At 44.8% G+C, this 24755-nt stretch overlaps 1 protein-coding gene across 2 annotated transcripts in view; it reads right to left on the bottom strand.

Moving 5' to 3' along the window:
- Nucleotides 1-24755, bottom strand: part of CERT1 (ceramide transporter 1) — a 64540-nt gene that overhangs the window by 35232 nt on the left and 4553 nt on the right. For both annotated transcript variants that reach the window (XM_077287405.1, XM_077287413.1), the window contains exons 2-3: nt 18248-18382; nt 1378-1494 (exon numbers count right to left, since the gene is read on the bottom strand). In XM_077287405.1, coding sequence (XP_077143520.1) covers nt 1378-1494; nt 18248-18382 — 252 coding nt within the window. The remainder of the gene's footprint in view (nt 1-1377; nt 1495-18247; nt 18383-24755) is intronic.

The following is a 24755-nucleotide window of genomic DNA, read 5'->3' as shown; positions in this document are numbered from 1 at the left end:
GTGTCTTCCCAGCTATCAAACATTTAAACACCGATGAAAAAGCACGGTTGTTTTCTATCTGACACCATGCCACTTTGTTCAAGGTCCACCTTCAGTATTGAAGCTCAGCAGCACCATTCAATGGAGCGTGACAGCGCTGCAATACCACACACGCCCACGAACAAGTGTGGCGCCGTATCTTGAACAAAGCAGCGATATAACATATTTAACAATCATTGACCAACTCAACCTGTTGGAACTTTAATCCGCCGTGCTCATAACATGTAGCTCTGTTAAATGCTATGGCAAGAATCCCTTTACCCCCTTCTGGATCAGATATTTTGCTTTTTTCGTGGCAGCACTGGACAACCTTACGGCGGTCAGCCCCCTCACTGCTCATGCCAATGGCCAGCTTTACTCAGCTTCTGCTGTGCAACTTCTCAAATGAGTCAAAATTTATCAAAAAAAGTCCTAATTTCTACAAAAAACCACAAGACTGAGAATGCCACTAATTCAGCACATTGGGATCTGGCTTTCATCAATTACACAATTCATGTTTAGAGTGTTCAGATAATATTGCAGCTTAGTTTAGAACAACCATAAGATTGCAGGTCCCCCCTCGAGCCCGAGAGAAGCCAATAGTAATCTGTATAAATGGTGGCTCGTCTTTCAGTTTGGAGACTGGTTCGAGTTGAGGCAAATCGATTTACAGGCCCTGGTCCATGGGCTTCGTGATCTGTGGTTGCTGGACCGGAGCCTTGAGGACCACCTCCTATCTCCAGGAATCCATGGCTCCTCTTTTGATCTGCCAGCCTGATGTAACCGCATCAATATAGAAAGATGCACGTGTCACCAGGCCAGCTAATACAAAGAAGAGCTGCAGCTGCCGGGTGGCAGGAGGTGGTTCTCAGGGCTCCCGTCCAGCGCCCACAGATCTCTAAAGTGACTGATGGACCGGGCCCGGTGAATCAAACTGCATTAATTCTTGCGCTGACCGATTCCAAAAGCAGAAGAAATAAAATCCTTTTATCATCTATTAGTTAGAAATAATAATGAGTGAATGTGCTAGGATACGGTGCTCTGCTCGGGTGATAACCGGGTGTCCCCGCAGCTGTTTGACGGCTGCAACACATGCAGGGACTGCCTAACAAACAGGTAATCCATACATGTGCTGCAGCTGTCAAACAGCCATGAGACGTGCAGACACGGGGACGTATTCTCCGAGCACGCCGAAGGACACAGCGTTAGCACCCGAGCATGACACCTTATCCCAGCACATTCGCTCATCACTAGATAGAAACAAATCAAACTATTGATCCTGTGATCTGCACCCACCGGCCACTCCGGCAGACGGGAAGGAGACCTCCAGCTTGTAACATGTATTATGTGCAGGCTTACCTTGTGCTGCTCAATGGCATCGATCCAGCTCTGCCGGTGCTCCGGGTCCTGGGCGCGCAGGTACCACACGCTGTCATTAACACTGATGTCAAAACGGCATTCATCAAATTCATGGGGCTGAAAAAACAAAATATGAAGAAATAAGGCACCAATCCCACCATTAATCAGCTCTACTGCTAAACAGATCCATCCTCCTGCAGACGAGCGTTAGGGCTGATGTCTACGCACAATAGAAATCTTTCCGGTAGGGTTCATTAAAAAACCACTGGACAGAAATGTGCGACTGTGGCCACGTAAGTAACACCCGAACTACACGTGTAATTATGTGTGCTATAATTCACACACAAGTATGTCACCATGTCCGGAGGCTACCAGCACAGGAGGTACGGGAGGCAGAACAGTGATCATAGGGACGGATTTTTGGGTTTTTGTGTTTGTTTTTTTTAATTCTCAAAAAAAAAAATCAAGCTGTTATCCGCAATCCACAAGGTGGGGATTAACTTGCTGGCGTTTGGCCCTGTCTTGAATGAAGTGGAGGTGCACATGATCAACCTCTGCTCCATTCATTGTCTATGGGACTGCGTGCGACAGCAGAGACATATACTTGGCCATTTACAGAAGTCTCAAACAATTTCTGGCTCGGATACAGTGCATGGCTGCTTCAACGTCATTCAAGACAGTCTCAGCTTTCTGATCGCTGGGGAAAGTAAAATCCACCTCCTAGCCAATGGATAAGGGCTAGCTGTTTTCTCAGGAATAACTCTTTAAGGCTCTCCTACAACTTGGATAACTGTAAACCGAACACTTATTCAGCTGACAGCTGTCTCCCAAGTCCCTGAGGGAATGCTCGGCCAATTCTTCAGGTGTTCTCGATGGGGAGAGCGCAGTAAGTCACGGATATAAGGATCAGAAAACAAAAATTAAACAGTCATCTGTGGGGAAGAATCAGGAGGCCCCCCACATACACATTAGATGGCCAGTCAATACTGATGAAAAGGAATGATAATCTGACCGAGAACAAGGTAGCCAACAGTTACACAGCGAAGGGGAAAGTTCTTTAATAAACCCACAGAGGGGAAAAAAAAGAAAAAAAAACAAAAAAGACACAAACCCCTTCTCAATTCCCATGTTCCCCCTTGTAAAATACACACCTATACTCCCCTCTGATGCCATTCCAGCAGTATCAGCACTGACTCCCCCAGTGATCACATGACACTGGCCTCAGGGATTGCGTGACATAATCAGTGCTGGCTTCACTCTCACTGCCTTAGGATGAATCACATACATGAGAACAGCTGTTTCACTTCCTCCAGATGGATGCAATTCGTCTGAAGCCGGGGAGAGTGAAGGCAGCACTGATTAGCGGCAGAGGTTGCGTGATCCCTGGGATAGCCGCCATTGGGAACGGTGACAGCATCAGAGGCGAATAAAAATGTTATAGGAGGGGAAACATGCATTGAAAAGGGGATGTCAGAGCAGTGGACAACCCCTTCAATATCTGCAAGTTTGCAACCTTCATTATTTCTATACAGTAAAGAAAAAGGTATACCGATCAATACAGTTCAAAGACACCTGAATAGGGGGCTATGAATAAAAAGTCCTCAATGACCACAGGTAGCACTCGTCAGCTGCCAAGCCACAAAAATTACACATTACAGGTAGTGATGAGCGATCGGGCTTGTATAAGGTGTTACCTGAGCATCTTGGGCGTGCTCGAATATGTTAGCGTCCCCGCAGCTGCATGATTCGAGGCTGTTAGACAGCCGCAACACAAGCAGGGACTGCCGAACAGTCACAAAACATGCAGCTGCGGGGACACAGACATATTCAAGCATTTCCCAAGATGCTTGGAGAACACCTTATCGGAGCATGATCGCTAATTACAGCTCAAAACACACTGACCAGAGCAGGGCAATATCGGCCAAGACGATGCAGCACCTGCTGGGGCCGGGATGTGCGGCTGTTAGCAGCTGTATCTGAGGTCAGACCTCGCTCCTCAGACTGATGGTCTACAGCAGGGATACAGTAAACTGCTCAGTACGACCGGCCCATAAGTGGCTGAGGTGGCCATGACCACTAGTCCTAGGTTGTAGAGGAAAGGATACTTGCAGAGACTTGTTTTTAGCTGGACCCAGATTGTATTAAAATTCAAGTCCGTTCTGCGCAGAAGGGTCCAGCTGACAAGGGAGATGAATGCCAGTGCTGTGCTGTTGGCAGAGCTGGCGAGGAGCCTTTCTTTGAAGTCCCCACCAGGGCATGATGTCAGGCTTTTGGCGGCTTGGCATCGGTAGCGGCACTACATACAGAAGAACGCCACAACATCCAAACTGCTAACACAAACATTACCAGTAGCAACACAGGGACATTAAGAACACCGTTCCATCATACACTAAATAGCTGAGGTTATAGAAAAGGAAAGCAAGTGAGGCTGACACTGCAGGGAGCGAGGGAATGTGTGAGGAGATCCAGCTCCTCGTCCTCCAGCACAGAACGGCCCTGGATTAGGCTGGGGCGATGGCTGACACTTTCTTCTGGATTAGGCTGGGGCAATGGCTGACACTTTCTTCTGGATTAGGCTGGGGCAATGGCTGACACTTTCTTCTGGATTAGGCTGGGGCGATGGGTGACACTTTCTCTTCTGGATTAGGCTGGGGCGATGGGTGACACTTTCTTCTGGATTAGGCTGGGGCGATGGGTGACACTTTCTCTTCTGGATTAGGCTGGGGCGATGGGTGACACTTTCTCTTCTGGATTAGGCTGGGGCGATGGGTGACACTTTCTTCTGGATTAGGCTGGGGCGATGGGTGACACTTTCTTCTGGATTAGGCTGGGGCGATGGGTGACACTTTCTTCTGGATTAGGCTGGGGCGATGGGTGACACTTTCTCTTCTGGATTAGGCTGGGGCGATGGGTGACACTTTCTTCTGGATTAGGCTGGGGCGATGGGTGACACTTTCTTCTGGATTAGGCTGGGGCGATGGGTGACACTTTCTTCTGGATTAGGCTGGGGCGATGGGTGACACTTTCTCTTCTGGATTAGGCTGGGGCGATGGGTGACACTTTCTTCTGGATTAGGCTGGGGCGATGGGTGACACTTTCTCTTCTGGATTAGGCTGGGGCGATGGGTGACACTCTCTTCTGGATTAGGCTGGGGCGATGGGTGACACTTTCTTCTGGATTAGGCTGGGGCGATGGGTGACACTTTCTTCTGGATTAGGCTGGGGCGATGGGTGACACTTTCTTCTGGATTAGGCTGGGGCGATGGGTGACACTTTCTTCTGGATTAGGCTGGGGGCGATGGGTGAGACTTTCTCCTTCATTATCCATCGTTCCGCTCAACAGAACTACAGATCAATACTAGGAAATATGTGGAACGGCTCAGGGTAGGGGGACTGGAGCGGCTCTAACCTCCGCTTCTACAGCCAAAAGACCCCCTCTGCCTATACACCCTGTAAGAGGTCAGAATTACACTGACTGCCAATGACACCCCCCTATTTTTGTTGCCTAAAGTTGATGAAAGGATGATTTCAACCATAACGACCATACATTGGTGAGATGGTGGGGCAGACGCTGATCAGCGACCTATGCTGGTTACTCGGCAGCTAGACGAAACGTACGATACCCCAATTCCCAGTGAAATAGGAGGATAACCCCAATAACGGCAGTGTATGGTCCCCAGTAACAAGACATTTCAGAAGGCCAGCTGCTTTTTTCTTTTTTCTTTTTTTTTAACTGGAAAGTCTAGAAAATGAACTGGTGACTTTTAGTATCATGCTCCCAGAACGTCCAGCATATCAGTCTATCATTGACAAGTTGCCATTTGTACAGCCTGGTGTACCGTTATAGGAGGAGAGTACAGACCGGCCCACCTAATGCAAAAACACACCAAAACTACACCATAAAGCCGTGACCAGCACCAAGCACCACACACAGGCCCCTATTTAATATTCAGCTCCGTCTCGGCCTCGGACACGTAGTACATGGAATTTTTCCACGTTGCCATGTCAGCAGCAAGGTCTTTTTCCTTTTGGGATGACAGATGTAACATTTATCCATTGCTGACAGATCAGCTACAGAAACAAAGAGCAGGAGGAGACCTACTCTTAAAGGGAATCTGTCAGCAGGCTTTTGTTATGTAATCCGAGAGCAGTATAATGTAGAGGCCGAGACCCTGATTACTGCAATGTATGAATTACAGCATGCAGCCCAGAAAGTGACAACTGTTTTCTTTGCTGCAGATCTAGCAGTGCTCAGAATGCTGAGCCCTGCACAGCCACACCCTCATGACTGATTGGCAGCTTTGTGTGTACACTGTGCATAGGCAGACAGCTGCTAATCAGTGGTGGGGGTGGGGTAAAGCAGGTGACTAGGAGGCACAAGACACCTAGTCGTGCAGCGATAATCTGATTTTATTAAAAGAGCAACACAGCCTAGTAAGTGACACATCCCTGGAATTAGGGTCTCTACATCATGCTTCTTTCAGATTACATAGAAAACACCTGCTGGCACATTCCCTTTAATAGTTCTTGGGGCTGGGGTGGCCAGAGGGGTGAGCATAAGTGCCCCTTAAGTATTTGAAAAAAAAAAAAAAAAAAAAAAAAATGGATCTAAAAATCGGCTTGTGCCCTAGTAATAACAGCCATCGCCCCGCCCTGTAATGGATCGCTCAGGAAGTCACTTACAACTGTGGCTGTATATCAACGCTGATCACACTTCTACCCGCCAAAAAAAAAAGAAAAAAGAAGCAGACATCACAAAGAGCATAAAGGCAGTAAGGCGCAGAGCCGCAGTGAATGGCGCCCGACAAATTGGAGAGGAACGATGATATCAAATGCAAATTGTTCCTACATAAAATTTCAGCTAATCTCTTCCCCTCCACTTTAGTGAGCGGCAGAAATGAGCCTGCAGATGATAATAGCGCATTTTCCACGCTCGTCTCCTTCCCTTAGGTCTTTTCTTCAGGATATTTTAATACCTAATTTCAGATCTGTGTCCTAAAATGCGAATTTAACACTAAATCGGCTGTGATGTCCAGCATTATCGTATTATGAGCCCACAGCGGCGTGACGACTTCATTCTAAGGTTCTCACTGGGTGAGAAGCACAATGCTGTGGCGGACAACAATGCACTTCTTCAAGGGGCATGGCTTAGAAATAGTAAAAAAAACACATCTAAAAGACTAGTTAAAAGGACGGACAATGGTTTCTTACCTCCAATAGGTGGCGCTAAAGAGAAATAAGTGACATTGTTTTCCCCTTGACAATACAAAGGAGACTCCATAACCATCTGGTGGTCTTAAGGAGAGAAGGGCCATTAGAGCACGCGCTGTACCGCCCCCCAAGAGTGTAGAGCAGGGGGCTCGCTCAGTCATCAAAAAAAGGAAATGAAGACCCCCCCCTCAGTCAGCAGCAGTCCCCCTCCAAGTCATGATGCGACCAGAATGTGGCACAGCCGATTTCATCAGGGAAAATTACCATCAATGAATTTCCATAAAGAAAAGTTGTTTTGGGGATAAATGTGAGAACTCATGAATCACAAAATCTATACACACATCACTCAGGTAAAGGGGTTATTAATTGAAAATGAAAATGCTGCCTTTTTCATACGTCTGCCGCTCTGCACCGTTCACTTCAATAGACCTGAGCCGCAATCCCAGACACAACCTTTAATACAGGGGCAGTGCGGTATTTGGAAGAAAGCACGATGCAGGGGACAGAGACCCTAATTCCAGTGATGTATAACTTGCTGCCATTTTGATACAATCACCTTTCTCTGGTGCAAATCTAGAAGATTAGATATAGATATAGATATAGATATAGATATAGATATAGATATAGATATAGAGAGAGAGAGAGAGAGAGAGATATATATATATATACACATACATACACACACACATACATACACACACACACTAGATGGTGGCCCGATTCTAACGCATCGGGTATTCTAGAATATGTATGTCCACGTAGTATATTGCCCAGCCACATAGTATATTGCCCAGCCACGTATGGAACAGGTTAAAAAAATAAAAAATAAGCATATACTTACCTTCCGCAGGCGCGTTGTAGTTCTGTCGCCTGTGTGAGGTGCAGGCGGCAGCTTCCGGTCCCAGGGTGTGATGACGTTGCAGTCATGTGACCGTGACGTCATGGCAGGTCCTTCTGGCGCAGGCCATGTGATGACGTCGCGGTCACATGACCGTGACGTCATGGCAGGTCCTTCTCCCAGACCATCCCTGCCACCGGAACGTGCCGCTTGCATGGACCGGCCAGAGCATCGCGAGGAGCGGGAAAGGCGGCGGAAGGCGAGTATATAATGATTTTTTATTTTTGTTATTATTTTTAACATTAAATGTTTTTACTATTGACGCTGCATAGGCTGCGTCAATAGTAAAAACTTGGTCACACAGGGTTAATAGCGGCGGTAACGGAGTGCGTTACCTGTGGCATAACGCGGTCCGTTACCGCCGGCATTAACCCTGTGTGAGCGATGACCGGAGGGGTGTATGCGGGCGCCGGGCACTGAGTGCGGGGAGTAGGGAGTGGCCATTTTCTTCCGGACTGTGCGCGTCGCTGATTGGTCGTGGCAAAACGCCCACGACCAATCAGCGACTTGGATTCCATGACAGACAGAGGCCGCGACCAATGAATATCCGTGACAGAAAGAAAGGCAGACAGAAGGACAGACAGACGGAAGTGACCCATAGACAATCATATAGTAGATAGAGATAGATATATATACATATATACACATATACACACACACTTTTTTTTTTTACGTATTTTACAGTATCACAAACTATACCGCCAAAGGTTCCTGTTCATTACACTCACCCATGAAGGCTCCAAATAATTAGTGATGACTCATTTCACCTCCGCCAAAAAATGCACGGTGGTGCCAACGTACCGCACTGAAATGTTAAGCTGCGTACAAGCCTCCGAACCTTCACTGGTGTCAGACTAGTGCCTGTCAATCATCATTAGGGCGTATTCAGAAAGCGCAGAAGGACAGTGACAGATAGGCAGCGATTTCACTAATCTGTGGTTGTCCCACTCTGAACCTTCATATGGAAAACATGACGAAATGGATGTGTGCTAATTTCGAGTCCCCAACACATGACAATAATTATGCAACTGAATGTTTCCTGAAATGGAACAGACGGAGATGTGGACAAGGCTGAGTAATGGAGCTGCAGGACGCAATGAATATGGCACAATGGGCCTCATGTAACAATGTGTCCAAACTAATACACAACCATCCTGACACAGACATCGGGGCATAAAAGGTCAGAGCCCTTCCTGGAGCAGCCGGCACTGTCTATATATTACCGTATTTTGCGGACTATAAGACGCTCCGGACTCACCCAGGTTTTAGAGGTGGAAAATAGGGAAAAAAATATTTGAAGCAAAAAAGGTGGTAAAATGTTTAATAACAAACATACTATTATATGTGTTGTTATTATATATAATAGTATGTTATTATGTTGGAAGCTGCGGGTAGAAGATGGCGCTGCGGGACCAGTGTGGTGTCTGTAAAGTACTATATGAAGACGCTGGAGGGTGAGTATAAGAATGGGGGCACAGGGCTTATATTTAAAGCACCACTCCAGCCCTGAAAAATAACACTGGAGTGCTGCTTTGAGATCCCATTGGGAGAACTATAACTCCCAGCATGTCCTGCAGATCCTATGGCATGCTGGGAGTTATAGTTCACCACAGAAGTGGCAGAGTGCTTTATTGTGTGTTGTAGTAACTAACCTTTTAATTGTGGCAGCCAGCCAGCTGTGGTGAGGTAAAATGCTGGAGCATCCCATCCCATGACACCACAGAGCGCTCCCTCTTGTTGCCTCTCCACAGCACAGGAGTAAGCTTGCAGATTGTAGTGTGGTGTCTGCAGGACCTGTGATGACATCAGAAGAGGGAGGGCTCTCTGCTGCCATGTGATGCTCCAGCCCGCCCTCTTCATGACATCACACAGGTCCTTGTGCTGGAGCACTCAGCATCCAGCACAGCCCCGGCAGGCAGGTATGCAGCGATCTTGTCCCCTCTGGCCCCTGCTGCTGCAGGGGCCGGACACACAGATCTCCCCAGCTGCTGCAGGAATCCAGCGCTGGGGAAACCATGTGTGTCCCTGTGAAGGAGTATTCATTTGCTGCTCAACGCTCAGCTGACAGGTGGGCGGGAAGCAACTAATGAATATTCACTGCACTTTAATGATCGGGATCATGTGGTTTCCCCAGAGCTGATTCCTGAAGCCGGGCAGGGACATTTTTCTGCCTCCCAGTGCAATCCCACTCGCTGCTGCCACCTCCCCACGTTACATTCATACCATAAGACGCACCCACACTTTCCTCCCAAATTTGGAGGGAAAAAGGTGCGTCTTATGGTCAGAAAAATATGGTAACTGGCCGACCATACATGTGAATAATCACCATATATACCAGGGATGTGAGGTCGGCAAGCCAAACCTCCGATTGCACCATTTCCCTCACTCCAACCCCACAGCCCTGGTCACTACTGAGCACGTGCAAAAAGTGCGGCACAGATTCATCTCACCTCCGACCCCACAGCACTGGTCACTACTGAGCATGTGCATAAAGTGCGGCACAGATTCATCTCAACTAAAAGCAGAGATCCTTAGATCAGGAACAGAACATTTCATACCTCTCCCAATTTTTTATGAAAAAGTTTTCATCACATCCTGCATTGTACTACTGTACTCAATTCCTTATATATTTTAGGAGTCAGTCTGTTCATTTTATACTGACTCTACCAAAATGGACTCCGAATCCACTGCCCTGATGAATACCATCACTACATTGCATCTTCTAGGTTTCCGAGGTCTAAAGTGACGATCTGATCACCAGACAGCATCAACCTAAACTGGGGCTGTCGTGATGATTGCACTATATAAAAGCAGTGTTAACGTTTTCATTATTTTTATAAATTATAGCTTTTTTTTTTTAAATAAAAATGTATGTATCTGGGGCTAAAAATTATATTTGTAATTGGATTTCATAAAAAAAAAAAAAAAATTGCAGTAGCTTTTTCAGGCTCTATTACTCTGCACATTTTTTTATATTGTTTGTGGTCAAAGATAAGTTGAGAGGGGATCAAAAAGACGGATAAAAGACAAAAAAATATGTCAAGACTTTAGCACAAGCTCACTGGCACATTCTCAGTTAATGCATTCTATATCCAGCAACATAAAGTGTAAGACACAAGCTGTAGTCATAGATTGGAAAGAAATGTAAAAAAAATATTTTTAGCCTCGACTACAATAATAAAGTAAAATTAATAGTCCCTAAAAGGTGGACAATCCCTTTAAAGTACATGCTAAGCAGCGGTCTCTAATCCAGGTCTGTGTAACTACAACTGGGACATATGCGGATAGCCACATGCAGTAAGTGTTTTTTCAGGCTGTAATCACTATGTGCCTGCAGATCGTATTGTTACAGTGTGCAAAGTGCAAACTGTCATGATTTCCAGCTGATGTCACCCAGGCCCGGTGAGCCATCACATTGGCACAAGTCATAGAACATAGAGAGAAGCGACAGACTGTGGTCGGCACGTAACTGCAACTATGTAAATCGTACACTTGATCGGGGAATACAGTGGAATCATGACAGTGCGCATCACACACTGTCACCATTCAGCAATCTGCAGTTTCAGAGTGACAGCCAAAAGCTTAGAAACCCCCTTTAAAGCCCCCGGGAGATTGTTGTCCAGCAGCTGAGACCCAGTCTTAAGGTACCTTCACATTAAGCGACGCTGCAGCGATAGCGACAACGATGCCGATCGCTGCAGCGTCGCTGTTTGGTCGCTGGAGAGCTGTCACACAGACCGCTCTCCAGCGACCAACGATGCCGAGATCCCCGGGTAACCAGGGTAAACATCGGGTTGCTAAGCGCAGGGCCGTGCTTAGTAACCCGATGTTTACCCTGGTTACCATCCTAAAAGTAAAAAAAACAAACAGTACATACTCACCTGCGCGTCCCCCGGCGTCCGCTTCCCTGCACTGTGTAAGCGCCGGCCCTAACAGCAGAGCGGTGACGTCACCACTGTGCTTTTACTTTCACTTTAGGGCCGGCGCTCAGTCAGAGCAGGAAGCGGACGGCAGGGGATGCGCAGGTGAGTATGTACTGTTTGTTTTTTTTACTTTTACGCTGGTAACCAGGGTAAACATCGGGTTACTAAGCGCGGCCCTGCGCTTAGTAACCCGATATTTACCCTGGTTACCAGCGAAAAACATCACTGGTATCGTTGCTTTTGGTGTCAAACCTGACGATAAACGCCGATCTGACGACCAAATAAAGTTCTGAACTTTATTCAATGACCAGCGATATCACAGCAGGATCCTGATCGCTGCTGCGTGTCAAACTAAACGATATCGCTAGCCAGGACGCTGCAACGTCACGGATCGCTAGCGATATCATTTAGTGTGAAGGTACCTTTAGAGCCAATTCAGACATCCACGGGAAGCTGCATTACAACATCAGAATCACAATGGCCCGCCCAAGCTCCAGCATTATAGGAGACCGCGAGGCTGCAAGTTTGGGTCTTCTGACATGTGGTCAGACAGGGAAGTGACAATACTCACCCACAAATGTAGTCACATTGCATGTGGTCATCTGAATTAGATCTTAGGGTGAATTATCACATGGTGAAACAAATTCAGATGAAAAGGACGGTAACAAAATTACGTAACATATCGGTCATGTATAACTTCAGCCTTAGAAAGGGAAAGACGATTCTTGGTGCCGTAAAAACGGGCAGAATGATTAAATGACTGGTATCTATAGCATCTGCAGCAGCGTTTCATACTAGAATATATATGGCGGCAATAACGGAGGCGGCCTTAGGCGCACACCGCTACTGTGCTTAGCACAGCAGGAATCAGCGGTCAGATTCCCTTTAAAGCTGGATGGCCCGTGTCCGGTATGGTGCTTATTTTTAGGCACATGGCACACAGGCGGATAATCGGTGCAGAATCTGCATCATTATTCACAGGCCGCACAACACTACAAGAGCTCCATTGTGTCACGGCTCAGTTATCGGCCCCAAGATTAACACAGGGCAGAGCACAAACATTGCACTATCCGAGAAATGCCAGGAATTTCACCAGCAAATGAAAAAGCCTTATGGTTCTTATCGTCATTATGCAAGAGGAAATCCAGTTGTGATCAAAGTCAGCTGCTCCTCATGTGACCGGCGCTCCACAATGATTAGTTCAGCATGCTCTCCAGTGTATGTGGACATTCCTCTGTGCACCGCCCTAGCACAATCCACAACCCAATGTATCCTCCATCAGCAGATATTATACACATCAGGCCATCTAATCATGCACATCCGGGTTACCCAATAAAGTTGGGCATTTTGGATTTTGATATGCCAGATTCTTGGTTCTCAAGGGAAATAGGATGCTGCCCACAGTATTTGACAGCGGCTTATTCCCCACTCCCCATTAACACTCAGCCAATAGAGGATTAGTGTGCAGGTGATGTCGGACATGACAGCCTTTTGCTGACAGCTATTAAAAGATCCTCATGGAGCAAAAGACAGTTGAGCAAGAAGGTTACCCGGACCAGAGCCCAGAGGACCTCCTACTACCCGCGACAACCCTGCACAACTGCTCATCAGTAGTACTTTGTTGTACACCCCACACAAAGTTGTGGAAGCCCAATAACCAGAAGAGGTTCTGGAAAAATTCCAGGTAGTAGAACGTTCGCAGGACAACGGTCCAGTGGCCACAAGTTTCTGACATGGCAGCAGGAGTAAGGTGCTGCAAAACTTTTGGCTCAACTCCATAGCCAGGGGAGCAGGAACTTCCATAGACATTAATGGAATGTACTTTAATCTGACAAGAAAAAAAACCCAAAGTAACAATAAATAAACTTCAAACAGATAAATAGACTTAAATACCAACCAAAAACTACTTGAAACAAGTAGTCAAAGAATCATATCAAATTCAAGATATTTTATTTGACACCCAAAAAATAAAAAAATAAAAAAAAAACAATACACAAGTTAAAAAACAAGAGTTTAGCACTCATAGCATTGTAGAAAAAAAAAATATATATATATATATATATATATATATATATATATATATATATATATATATATATATATATATATATATATCAGTAAAAAGATATCAATTCCACAGTGTGGAGTACTGGTAGCACAAAACAGCAATACCACAATTAATCAATATCCGCAATGGGACAAAAGTGAGGAAAGATGTGCATAAATATATTTGCTGAAATAAGTAAATGGCATCTTATGTACTACAAATATCCTCCACAGAAGCAGTTTCAAAGAAAGGAAAGTGCATAGTAAATACTAACTAGTACTCATGGTAAACGTGCCGACACTGCCTCCTCACAGTTACCATGAGTACTGGTTAGTATTTACTATGCACTTTCCTTTCTTTGAAACTGCTTCTGTGGAGGATATTTGTAGTACATAAGATGCCATTTACTTATTTCAGCAAATATATTTATGCACATCTTTCCTCACTTTTGTCCCATTGCGGATATTGATTAATTGTGGTATTGCAGTTAAAAATCTGTTTTGTGCTACCAGTACTCCACACTGTGGAATTGATATCTTTTTACTGATATATGTATATTTTTCTACAATGCTATGAGTGCTAAACTGCCCCTCTTGTTTAACTTTTGTGTATTGTTTTTTTTTGTGTCAAATAAAATAACTTGAATTTTATATGATTCTTTGATTACTTGTTTCAAGTAGTTTTTGGTTGGTATTAATGGAATGTATCCTCACTGTACCTGGTGGTTTAAAGGGGGTTGTCCGGCCTTGGAGTGACTGTAGATTTGTGAAGGACTTGTGGACGATTACGTGATTGCAGTTTTGCGATTTGCATACTTTTGGTCACATTCCGACTAGAAGTGTCCGGCCTCACAATTCACTTGGTTTGAGAGAGGCCCCATCTAGTCGGCAGGTAACTACATGAATACAAATCACATGGCTGCCGTCACACAACCTCCGCTCTCGGCACAGGCACGCGCTGTCAGGATTCACAAGTCTGCAGTCACGCTAAGGCTGGACTACCCTTTTAACTCCACTACAGTACCAAACCTATACATTGGCTATTGGTGCCTCTTACATGGGCTGATGGATAAACAATATAGCAAGTCAAAAGGTATACACTTAAATCTAAAGGGCACCAGTCAACTGCAAAACTTCTATTTACCTCAAAATATAGTTATATCCTCCCCGAGCCACTGACCAAGTCATTGGGGCAGTGCACGGGGCTGTAACACTCATCCCGCAAAATTCACTGTATTTATGTTGCGAAAACAGACACAAGCTTGCAAGGATTATGGTAAAAATACAGAATCTGGCTTTAATTTACCAATTATGTCTTATGACATTAGTTATCTCTAAGACGTTATTACCAATGGGATCCAAATAGTTAAAGGGGTTTTCCAGCAGGGCTGTGGAGTCAGTAAGCCAAACCTCAGACTCCTCAATTTCCCAGACCCTGACCCCCCCCAACAGCACTGGTCACTACTGAGCATGTGCATAAACTGCAGCACAGATCCATCACGACTGAAAGCAGAGATCCTCAGATCAGGAACAGGATCAGACATTTATAGGACTGACATGCATGTCCATCTCTGCGGGTGATCCGCGGGTATCTGGACGCATAGTGGGCATGGGATTTCTTGAAATCCCATCCACTATGCTGTAACAGTTGGCTGCTGCGGGTTTGACATCACATAAGTAAGCAGCATCAAACCAGCAGCGATTACTGATAGTGTGGACATACCCTTAGGGTTATGACTTCTTCACTATCACCATTAGTAAAGGCCAGGTGATGCAAATTTACCAGATTTATAAAAACCCAGCCTCTTCTAACCTTGTGCCAAAAAACAGCAGCCATGGGTTCTAAAGTAGCTGCCTAGTACTGTGAAAATGGTGGAGGTCTACAGAGCAGTATAAGGCCATAAGAAAATAGCAAAGCATTTTCAAGTTGCTCTTTCCTCAGTTTGAAATGTAATTAAATGGCAGTTAACAGGAACAGTGGAGGTCAAGATAATGTCTGGAAGACCAAGCTAAGTTTCAGTGAGATCTGCTCATAGGTTTGCTAGAGTCCCCACCACACACACACACTTGACTGGAAAAGACCTTCAGAAAGACTTAGGAGGCTCTGGAGATGTACATTGTTCAACTGTTCAGAGACACGTGCACAAACATGGCCTTCATGGAAGAGAGTCATCAGAGAAAACCTCTCCTGCATCTTTACCATAAAATTCTGAATCAGAAGTATGCAAAAGAACATCTAAACAAGCCTAATACATTTCGGAAACAAGTCTTGTGGAGAGATCATGTTAAAATAGAACTCTTTGGCCACAATGATCAAAGGTATTTGTGAAGAAAAAAGGCCACAGAATTTCAGGGAAAGAACATCTAGCCAACCATTAAGCATGGGGGTGGATCAATCATGCTTTGGGGTGGTGTTGCAGCCAATTGCACGGGGAACATTTCACAGGTAGAGGGAAGAATGGATTAAATTTTAACAAATTCTTGATGCAAACATAACACCATCTGTAAAAAAGCTGAAGTTGAAAAGAGGATGGCTTCTACAAATGGATAATGATTAGTGATGAGCGAAGGTGCTCTGGTAAGGTGTTATCTGAGCACGCTCGGGTGCTAACCAAGTGTATTCAGAGTGTTCGAAAAATATGTTAAGAGTCCTCGCGGACTCGAACATATTATTCGAGCACGCCGAAGTCACTCTGTATACAACTTGAAAAATGATAGAGGATGCATCGTGATTTACCAAGCTATATGCGTTTTTTTTGGTTGGCACCTGTTCACCAAAAATACATAATGCACACTACCTGAAAAAGGCGCAAGCTGAAGGTATTGCAATGGCCCTCACAGTCCCCTGATCTGAACATCATTGAAAATCTGTGGCTCGACCTCAAAATAGAGCATGCAAGACGACCCAGGACTCACAGGAAGAATTTTCCAAGAAAGAATGGATGAAAATGCAACAAACAAGAATTGAAAGACTCTTGGCTGGCTACAGAAAGGTTCTAACCATGCGGGTTCCCCAACTTTTGTGTCTGCCTATTTTCCTTTTTGTAATTTTTAAAACGTAAAAGATGAAAATATACCTTTTAGAGATCATTTCATCTTCAACTTGCTTAGCTGTTCACAATAAGGGTAGGCGCACACGGTCAGAAAAACGCTACGGGTTGGACGCTGCATACTTCCGCAGCGTCCAAGCCACAGAGTCCAGATGTTACAGCATATTGGAAGTGGATTGGATTTCAAGAAATCTCATGTCCACTATGCGTGCAACGACGCCCGCGGATCAAGACCACAGCATGTCAATTTATCTTGCGGAGACTCGAGTCTCCGCAAGATGAATTTCACCCATACAATCCACCTGCCTTTAAAAGACGTTAGTGCTTTGGACAGAGCGGACATGTGTTGCGTACAAAGCGCTGCCAGTTACTGACCCTGTGCACATACCCTCAAAGTAATTTTAACCAGGGGTGCACAAACTTTTACATGCCACTGTATGTTTCAATGCCTCCACAGGAAATATAGGGGGATTGTGACAGTGTGTGCGCATTTCGCACTGCTACTATATGGCAGTCTGGTCACAGTGTGGCCGCAGACTATTTCTCAGCTCGGAAAACTAACTTTCTAGACTTCTTTCGTAGTGACTTATTAGATCTGACAAATCTAATAAGATAAAATGAGAAGATGGAAAGGCACCATTTCTGCATTTTTGCCGTAATCATGGCAAACTTGTGTCTTTTTTTTTGCAAAATTAATACAGATCTGCAAAAGCACAGCCTATTTCCTTTAGTTTTGCATAACCATCATTTTGGACATGGCATCAGTGCTCAGATCCTTTAATAGTGGCAGTTCTGGGTGACACTAGAATGAATGGAGATTTGGGTGCGCACAGGGTCGCTGCAAACACAAGCAGATCACAGGCAGTAAGTGTTGTCATGAGAGCACAGGACTTGGGGGTATGTAGTTACTGTAGGAGACCATTTCAGATCCAGTAAGGGGGTCTACCCTTCTCATAGCTCGGCCTTAAGTGGGCTACATAAAAAGCATAGAACTCAGTGATAATTCGGGACATGGAGGCACGGCGAGACAGGATGTATGGAAACAGCCGTTGTCTAGCCATTGCTAATGAAAACAGTGAATACAATAGTGAGAGCTTAGGAATGGTGGAGACGACTTATTAAAATGGGAAGGACGGTATTTGCTTTACGGAAATGATCATATAAAGGAACAGAGCTTAGAAACCAAGACAAAGCCTGTAATAGCTGCTTTCCAAACAAACCACTTCATTAACTTCTTATAAAAGGCAGCTACCGGGGAGGTGGAGATTTACATGTAATGCGTTGCTGATGAAACATCACCCGGGAAGGCAGCTATTCAGGTGTCAGACTAATCCCAGAAAGCTTACTGCCCCGTGACCCCTGTGTGAACAGGATAATCAGCTGGAGCCATGTATATAGTCACACATTGTGACACATCAGGTTACGGGTATCGTGGTGAAAATGTGCCCGTTTCCCTGCAGAAACTGACCAGAAACCCAGAAACCACTACTCCAGTCCCAGCTAAGAAACTTAGGAATTGATAAACCAAAAGCCCTTAGGCAGCAATATTTTTTTTATTTATTTATTTATTTTTTTCCTTAATCGGACCCTATGGGCGACATATGCCACCATCAGTACAGAGCGGGCTATGCTGCAGCCAATGGGAGGCATACATAAGGAGGTCCACCTAAGAGGAGCCATACTGGTGAAACTCAGCAGAGGAAACAAATCCATTGTACACCGACTGGTGCAAGTAACACTTACCGTAATAACGGCCTTGCTGAGGCATATGGAGCCTCTGCATCCATATTCAGTCTCATCCTCAGATTTGTAGTAGCTTAAGGTATTGCTTTTTAGGATTACCCATCGATCCTGCCAGCCATGTATGTAGTTGGTCCACTAGAAATGTAAAAATACATAAAATTAATATTTCAGAAACAAGAAAGTACGTTTTCTACATATAGAGACATCAAGGCGACTATCATTAACGGGATCTGTGACATGACAACCGTCTGGAAATATAGAGGCATAAATTGGAGAACATCTGCAGATTCAAAGCGTGAGTAACTATTTTATAAACATTCCCTACCATAGGGATAATACTGTAATATCCCCTGTACAATGGATGTCTCATGTGTAATCTTCAGGTGCACACCTGCCCTATGCTTCCTGTTTGCCACGCTCCCGATGCTTGCCAGGCGGCGCCGCGCTCCCGATGCTGCTGTATGAGGCAGCTGTGTCTATAGCATCCAACATGAAATGACTGATTCAGAGCTACGCTTGCAAGCTCCATAGTACAGAGATTGTAAGCGCTGTGCCCCTTGTACAGGAGACTGGCCACTTCTGATAGAGTTGGCCGGTAACCAGAGAAATGAGCAGTAAACTAAATGAAAGAGGTAAATTGCTAAATATATTTTTCTGACTAGTTTAAAAAGTTCAAATAAAAGTTTCATTTTTTTTTTTTATTTGAACTTTTTTATAATTTTATCTAGCATGAAAAGTTATGAAATTTTGCAAATCACTTATGGGATTTGTCTTCATTCTTGTAAAATAAAAAAATAAAAAAGCATCTAAGCAACTTCCATATCCTACTTACTCATTTGGAGCACTGATGATGGCAGTGATGGGTCAGCGCCTGTCTCCTACTCTGATTGCAGTCTATCACAACAATCTCCTGAGGCTGATCATCCCCAGAGTAAAGCCCCCGTCACACTAAGCGAGGTCGCTAGCGAGATCGCTGCCGAGTCACAAGTTTTGTGACGCAACAGCGACCTCAGTAGCGATCTCGCTATGTTTGACACGTAGCAGCGACCAGGCCCCTGCTGTGAGATCGCTGGTCGTGTCGGAATGGCCTGGACCTTTTTTTGATCGTTGAGGTCCCGCTGGGTAGCACACATCGCTGTGTTTGACACCTTACCAACGACCTCGTTGACTACAACGTCACACAGGACGTCCCTCATCGAGGTCTGAATCGTCATAATAGCTGCCATGTGGCAGGGTCACAACGACATCGTTGTACAGGTCGCTACAGGTCGCCGCATCGCTGCTGCGTCGTTGGGAAGATCTCACTGTTTGACATCTCACCAGCGACCACATAGCGACGCAGCAACGATCCCTGACAGGTCGTATCGTTGTCGGGATCACTTTAGCGTCGCTAAGTGTGACGGGGCCTTAAGGCTATGTGCACACGTCAGGATTTCTTGCAGAAAATTCCTGAGAAAAACCTGAAATTTTCTGCAAGAAATCTGCATGCGTTTTTGCGACGGTTTTGCCGCGTTGTCCGTTTTTTTCCGGACATTTCCCAATGCATTTTATAGTGGGAAAAAAAACGCAAAATTAATGAACATGCTGCGTTTTTTACCGCGATGCGTTTTTTTCACGGAAAAAAACACATCATGTGCACAAAAATTGCGGAATTCATTCTAAATGATGGGATGCATATTGTATGTTTTTTTGTGGTTTTATAGCGTTTTTATCAGGAAAAACCGCGAAAAAACTGCGAAAAATCAGCAATGTGTGCACACAGCCTAAGGGTATGTGAACACGTAGATGGAACCTCTGCGGATTTTTCCACACCTGTTTTTAGAAATCTGCAGCTAAAAAGCACTGCATTTTACCTGCGGATTTTATGCGGTTTTTGTGCGGATTCCACCTGCGGATTCCTATTATAGAGCCGGTGTAAACCGCTGCGGAATCCCAATAATTGACATGTTGCGGAATACACAACGCTACGTTTCCGCGCGTTTTTTTCCCGCAGCATGTGCACTGTGGATTTTGTTTTCCATAGGTTTACATGGTACTGTAAAAGCATGGAAAACTGCTGTGAATCTGCAGCGGCCAATCCGCTGCCGATCCGCAGCAAAATCGGCAACGAGTGCACATACCCTCAGGGAGACAGGCGCTGAGCTGACTCTTTCACTGCTATCATCTATACTCCAAAGGAGTACATTCTGATATCAAGGGAGCTGAGGACAGGCAAATATACTGGAGAAAAGCAGAAGTTTGGAAGCCACATAGTCTTTTTTGTCCTGACAGGAATGAAGAAAAATCCTATAATAAATTTGCAGAATTCAGAACTTCCTATACTGGTTAAATGGAATCTGTCACCTCCCGGGATGTATATGACCTATTAATATGGGCATACAGGTAATAGAAATGTAACACTAGTCCTACCTGACTGCCTCATATTAATGGTCTTGTAGCTGAGAAATGTTAAATTCTCTCTTTATGTTAATGATTTCTTACAGACTCCGGGGCGTGCGGTGCCTGGAAGAAATCCCTGCCCCCTCTCTTCGTTGTAATAATACCCCTCTCCCATCAGTTGTGGCCGACGCTGATGAGGGAGAGGGTAGTATTACAATGAAGACAGGGGGCGGGGATTTCTTTCAGGCACCGCGCGCCCCGGAGCCTGGAAGAAATCATTATCAAAGAGAGAATATAACATTTCTCAACAACAAGACCATTAATATGAGGCAGTCAGGTAGGACTAGTGTAACATTTCTATTACCTGTATGCCCATATTAATAGATCATATACGTCTCGGGGGGGGAGGCAAATTCCCTTTCAAATAGTCAAAATAATAATGATAAAAGTTTAGTTGCTTTTTAAGATGAGACAGCCCCTTTAAGTCATTCTACTTTTCCTATTGTTGTACATTGCAGCCAGTATCACGCATGTCTTTAAAGGCAGAAATAATGTAAATTTCAGATTCATTTTTTCATCAGTTTTTCATACCAGTTGTGACATGTGCACAATTTAGTATAAAACCTGGCAGACAGGTCAGAGAGGGACACACCAGAGGGGGATGTGATCTGGTAATACTTGTATCCCAGGCTGTTCAGCAACTTTCCTTTCCAACCTAGCAGTCAGCCACGTAACATAATGAGGCAATACACCACACGGAGGCCAATATCTAGTCAGGTACTTCTGGGATACAAATGGTAAAAATACTTCAAGTCTATAAAAGCACAGTGACCGCTCACTATGGGTAATATGAGTGGGGGTGCAATACAACCACCATTACTGCTGCTGCAGCACAGATTTTTGGAAACTTATTTACGGTCAATCGTAGAAACGACTTATCAGCTCTTCAGACGCTGGACACTTGTTTGGAACATTTCTTATCTTTGACATCAAGTTTGCAATTCTTTTTATACATTTCCAGAAAAAAAAAGGTAACAGAGTAAGACTAAGACGGATAGCTGACAAAAGCGGTTTGAGAATTTGTATTTTATGGGGAACAAAAGCAATTACAAAGGGGACACCTGCTGATGATTTTCTGAGCATTCATACCAACATTCATTCCCAGATATTGCCTTTTGCAATCATATCAGACAAAACAAACGCGTTTCATGGGATAAATTATCGCTGCTCAGCAGAACATTGCCCCATATGAACAGCTATATAGGACCTGCAATAATGGAACTGTATGGGGACAGAGCGATGACCGATGCCTGGAAATGGAAGAAAACAACGATCGGTGCTCAGTACAGCGGGTGGTCACACCCGTAATAGTGGGACTTTAAACAGACAGGTCCTGAGATCAGGACAAACGACCACATGATCGGCTCTTCTGACCAAGTAGATTCAACGGTCATTTCTATGGAGGGAGAAGTAAGCGGCTGCCGCACATCTGACGTCAATTATTTCATGGAAATCGGACTTTAACCCAACCAGTCTTATGGCCGTCTCTCCAGCCTGTTCCTTGTCATCTGCCATATCAGTCATCAGCAAGGTCTACTTACTACAGCAACGACTGGATCCTCCATCAGATCACTGCAGTAATCCCTCATTTACACACACATTTATATAAACAGATCATTTAGTCTTCCTAATCTGTGGCAATTGTAAATTAATACCTTCCCCCGCTCCGTGGGGCTCATTAACATCATATTGCAAGTGAAACAGACAGCGGATTCGTGGCCGTTTAATAACCTAATGATCTCACAGAACAATCAGTAACAGATCGTTCTGTGCACAAATAATGTCATTGTTCTTTGAAGCACCTCGTGTTTACAGAAGACAACGTGCTGCCAAGAACAACGATCTTTAAAGGGAATTTGTCAGGACTCCTCCTACAAACTAATTATAAGCACATGTAGCTCTTTCAAAGAAAAGTCCAGTCCATTGCTCTGGCACTGCTGGTACTGAGAAATCAGTGATTGAATGGATCTGTAAATAAGGTGGAAGAACAATCTGGGCTCCTCACAAGCCTCCGTCACTCCAGCTGTATTTCCCACGCAGCGCCGTCGTCTCCTGACTGCTTCTTGGCGTGAAGTCGCACCAGAGAGGCGGTCAGTAAAGCAAAAGGGAGTAGTGCTGGGTATGGAATAGAGCTTGAGTGACAGAGGCTTTAGATCTACAAATAGATAGTCAGCCTAATGCATATCAAAGCAGAAGCCAATTTTTTTTTAGCGATGGAAGAACGGATGAAGTAAAGGTATCACTGGACTTGTCTCTGAAAAGCTACATGCACATCTAGATACTTAGGGGTGTGAAATCCTGCAGATAAGTTTCCCTTTAAGCTATGTGCACACGTTCAGGATTTTTCACATTTTTTCGCATAAAAACGCTAAAAAAAGCTTACATTAAGCATCCTATTAGAATGCAATCCGCAATTTTTGTGCACATGTTGCATTTTTTTCCTGCAAAAAAAACGCATCGCGGAAAAAAACGCAGCGTGTTCATTAATTTTGCGGAAAATCTCCGGATTTGCCACTATATAATATAGTAGTGGAAAGCTCTGGAAAAATCCGCGGAAAAAACGCGAGCCGAGTTCTTGCAGAAAAAGTCTGGTTTTGTTCAGGAAATTTCTGGAAAGAATCCTGACGTGTGCACATAGCCTAAAAAAATATTTCACCATATGAGAGCGATTTGCTTGTTTGTTAGGTGACTGGCAGCCCTGTTGATACTGGACGATTGGGAAACAACAAGTCCTAGGAACGCTCATCATGTTCTCACAGTCCGTCTATAGTGACCCTGCTCAGACGAGGACTCTAGGCCCGACCGGCGGGTGTTTCCTCCAGAGCCAAATCCCTCATATACTCCTTCTGAGAACCATCGGTCGGGAGACTCTGTGGTGTTAGGTATTCCGATACGAGAACGGTCAGGAAACACGGCCATGTTATACCAAGCTTATAACAGCTGTCTTTCAGATATCTGTTAACTCGTCACAATCAATTTGCTTGGTTTTTACATGGGTTTTCTGAAAGTGGTGTTTGTCACCAAGCCAGGGTTTGGTTAAATTTAAAAAAAAAAAAAAAAAAAGAGAAGGAATTTGCCCTCCCAGGATCCAGCACTGCCTCCCTGTTTACAGGCTGCAGCGGTGTCATCATTGCCCAGTGATTGGCTGCAGCGGTGGTGTACACAGTGTTTGTGACGTCCCCACTGATGTCTGTAACCAATCACCGGAGCTGCGGTGGAATGGGCGAGTATTAGCTCTTATTATTTTAACCAAGCGCTGCCCAATGGGGTGAAAAATTGCTTTTCCTGGAAAACCATTTTAAGAATTGGATGAAGTTTCTGGTGGCAAAAAAAAATGCAGATTTTATCAGATCAATTGGCCAATCACACAAACCAATTTTGGTCTGACTGGACAGATATCTGTATAAAGATACCCATGGGCCATGTTCTAAATAAAGACTAAGAATGAACATCTACTTCTTAATGTAAAGCTGACTTGATGTTCAGACGTTCTGGGGTCTTTTAACCACTTCAGGTTTCTAAAGACGCAAAGCGGTTAAAAGAACGGTCATGGTCTTCCTTCAGGAGTCCTCTGCTTAGAAGCTGCTTACTAGTTTATACATTACAAATAAAGAAAAAAAAAAAAAGTTGGTGGCTAAAGACAATGCAAAAAGCGCTCAGGAAATGACCCCCCCCCCCCCCCCCCCAAAGAAAAGGGACTTAAGGCAATTGATGTCCTGAAGAGTCTTCCTCCTAAAATACTCGCTTGCGTATCTAGAAGACATTGTGTGCACATACAACACAATCCTATGTGTAAGCGTGAATTGGTCGGGTAGTTGGCAACAGCCAGGAAGGAAGTGACCACATCCTGGTGGTCCTCACATCACTGCCTGGATATCACCCACTGACAGCAAACTCTCGCATGATCCGCAGGAGAAATAACGCAATCAATTATTTATTGCCAACCAACTGTGCAAAGGTCACAGAAGCAGGCTGGCATAATCCGGGCAGTGCCAGGGCCGCCTCCATTCACAAACACTAGCCCAGCTCTGTATAGTAAGCAGCTGCGGATACAGACACGAAGGGCCTG

Source organism: Ranitomeya variabilis, chromosome 1 (genome assembly GCF_051348905.1).
Source record: "Ranitomeya variabilis isolate aRanVar5 chromosome 1, aRanVar5.hap1, whole genome shotgun sequence".
NCBI classification, from domain to species: Eukaryota; Metazoa; Chordata; class Amphibia; order Anura; family Dendrobatidae; genus Ranitomeya; species Ranitomeya variabilis.
The sequence above is the reverse complement of the archived record's forward strand: the minus strand, read 5'-3'. Positions and strand labels throughout refer to the sequence as shown.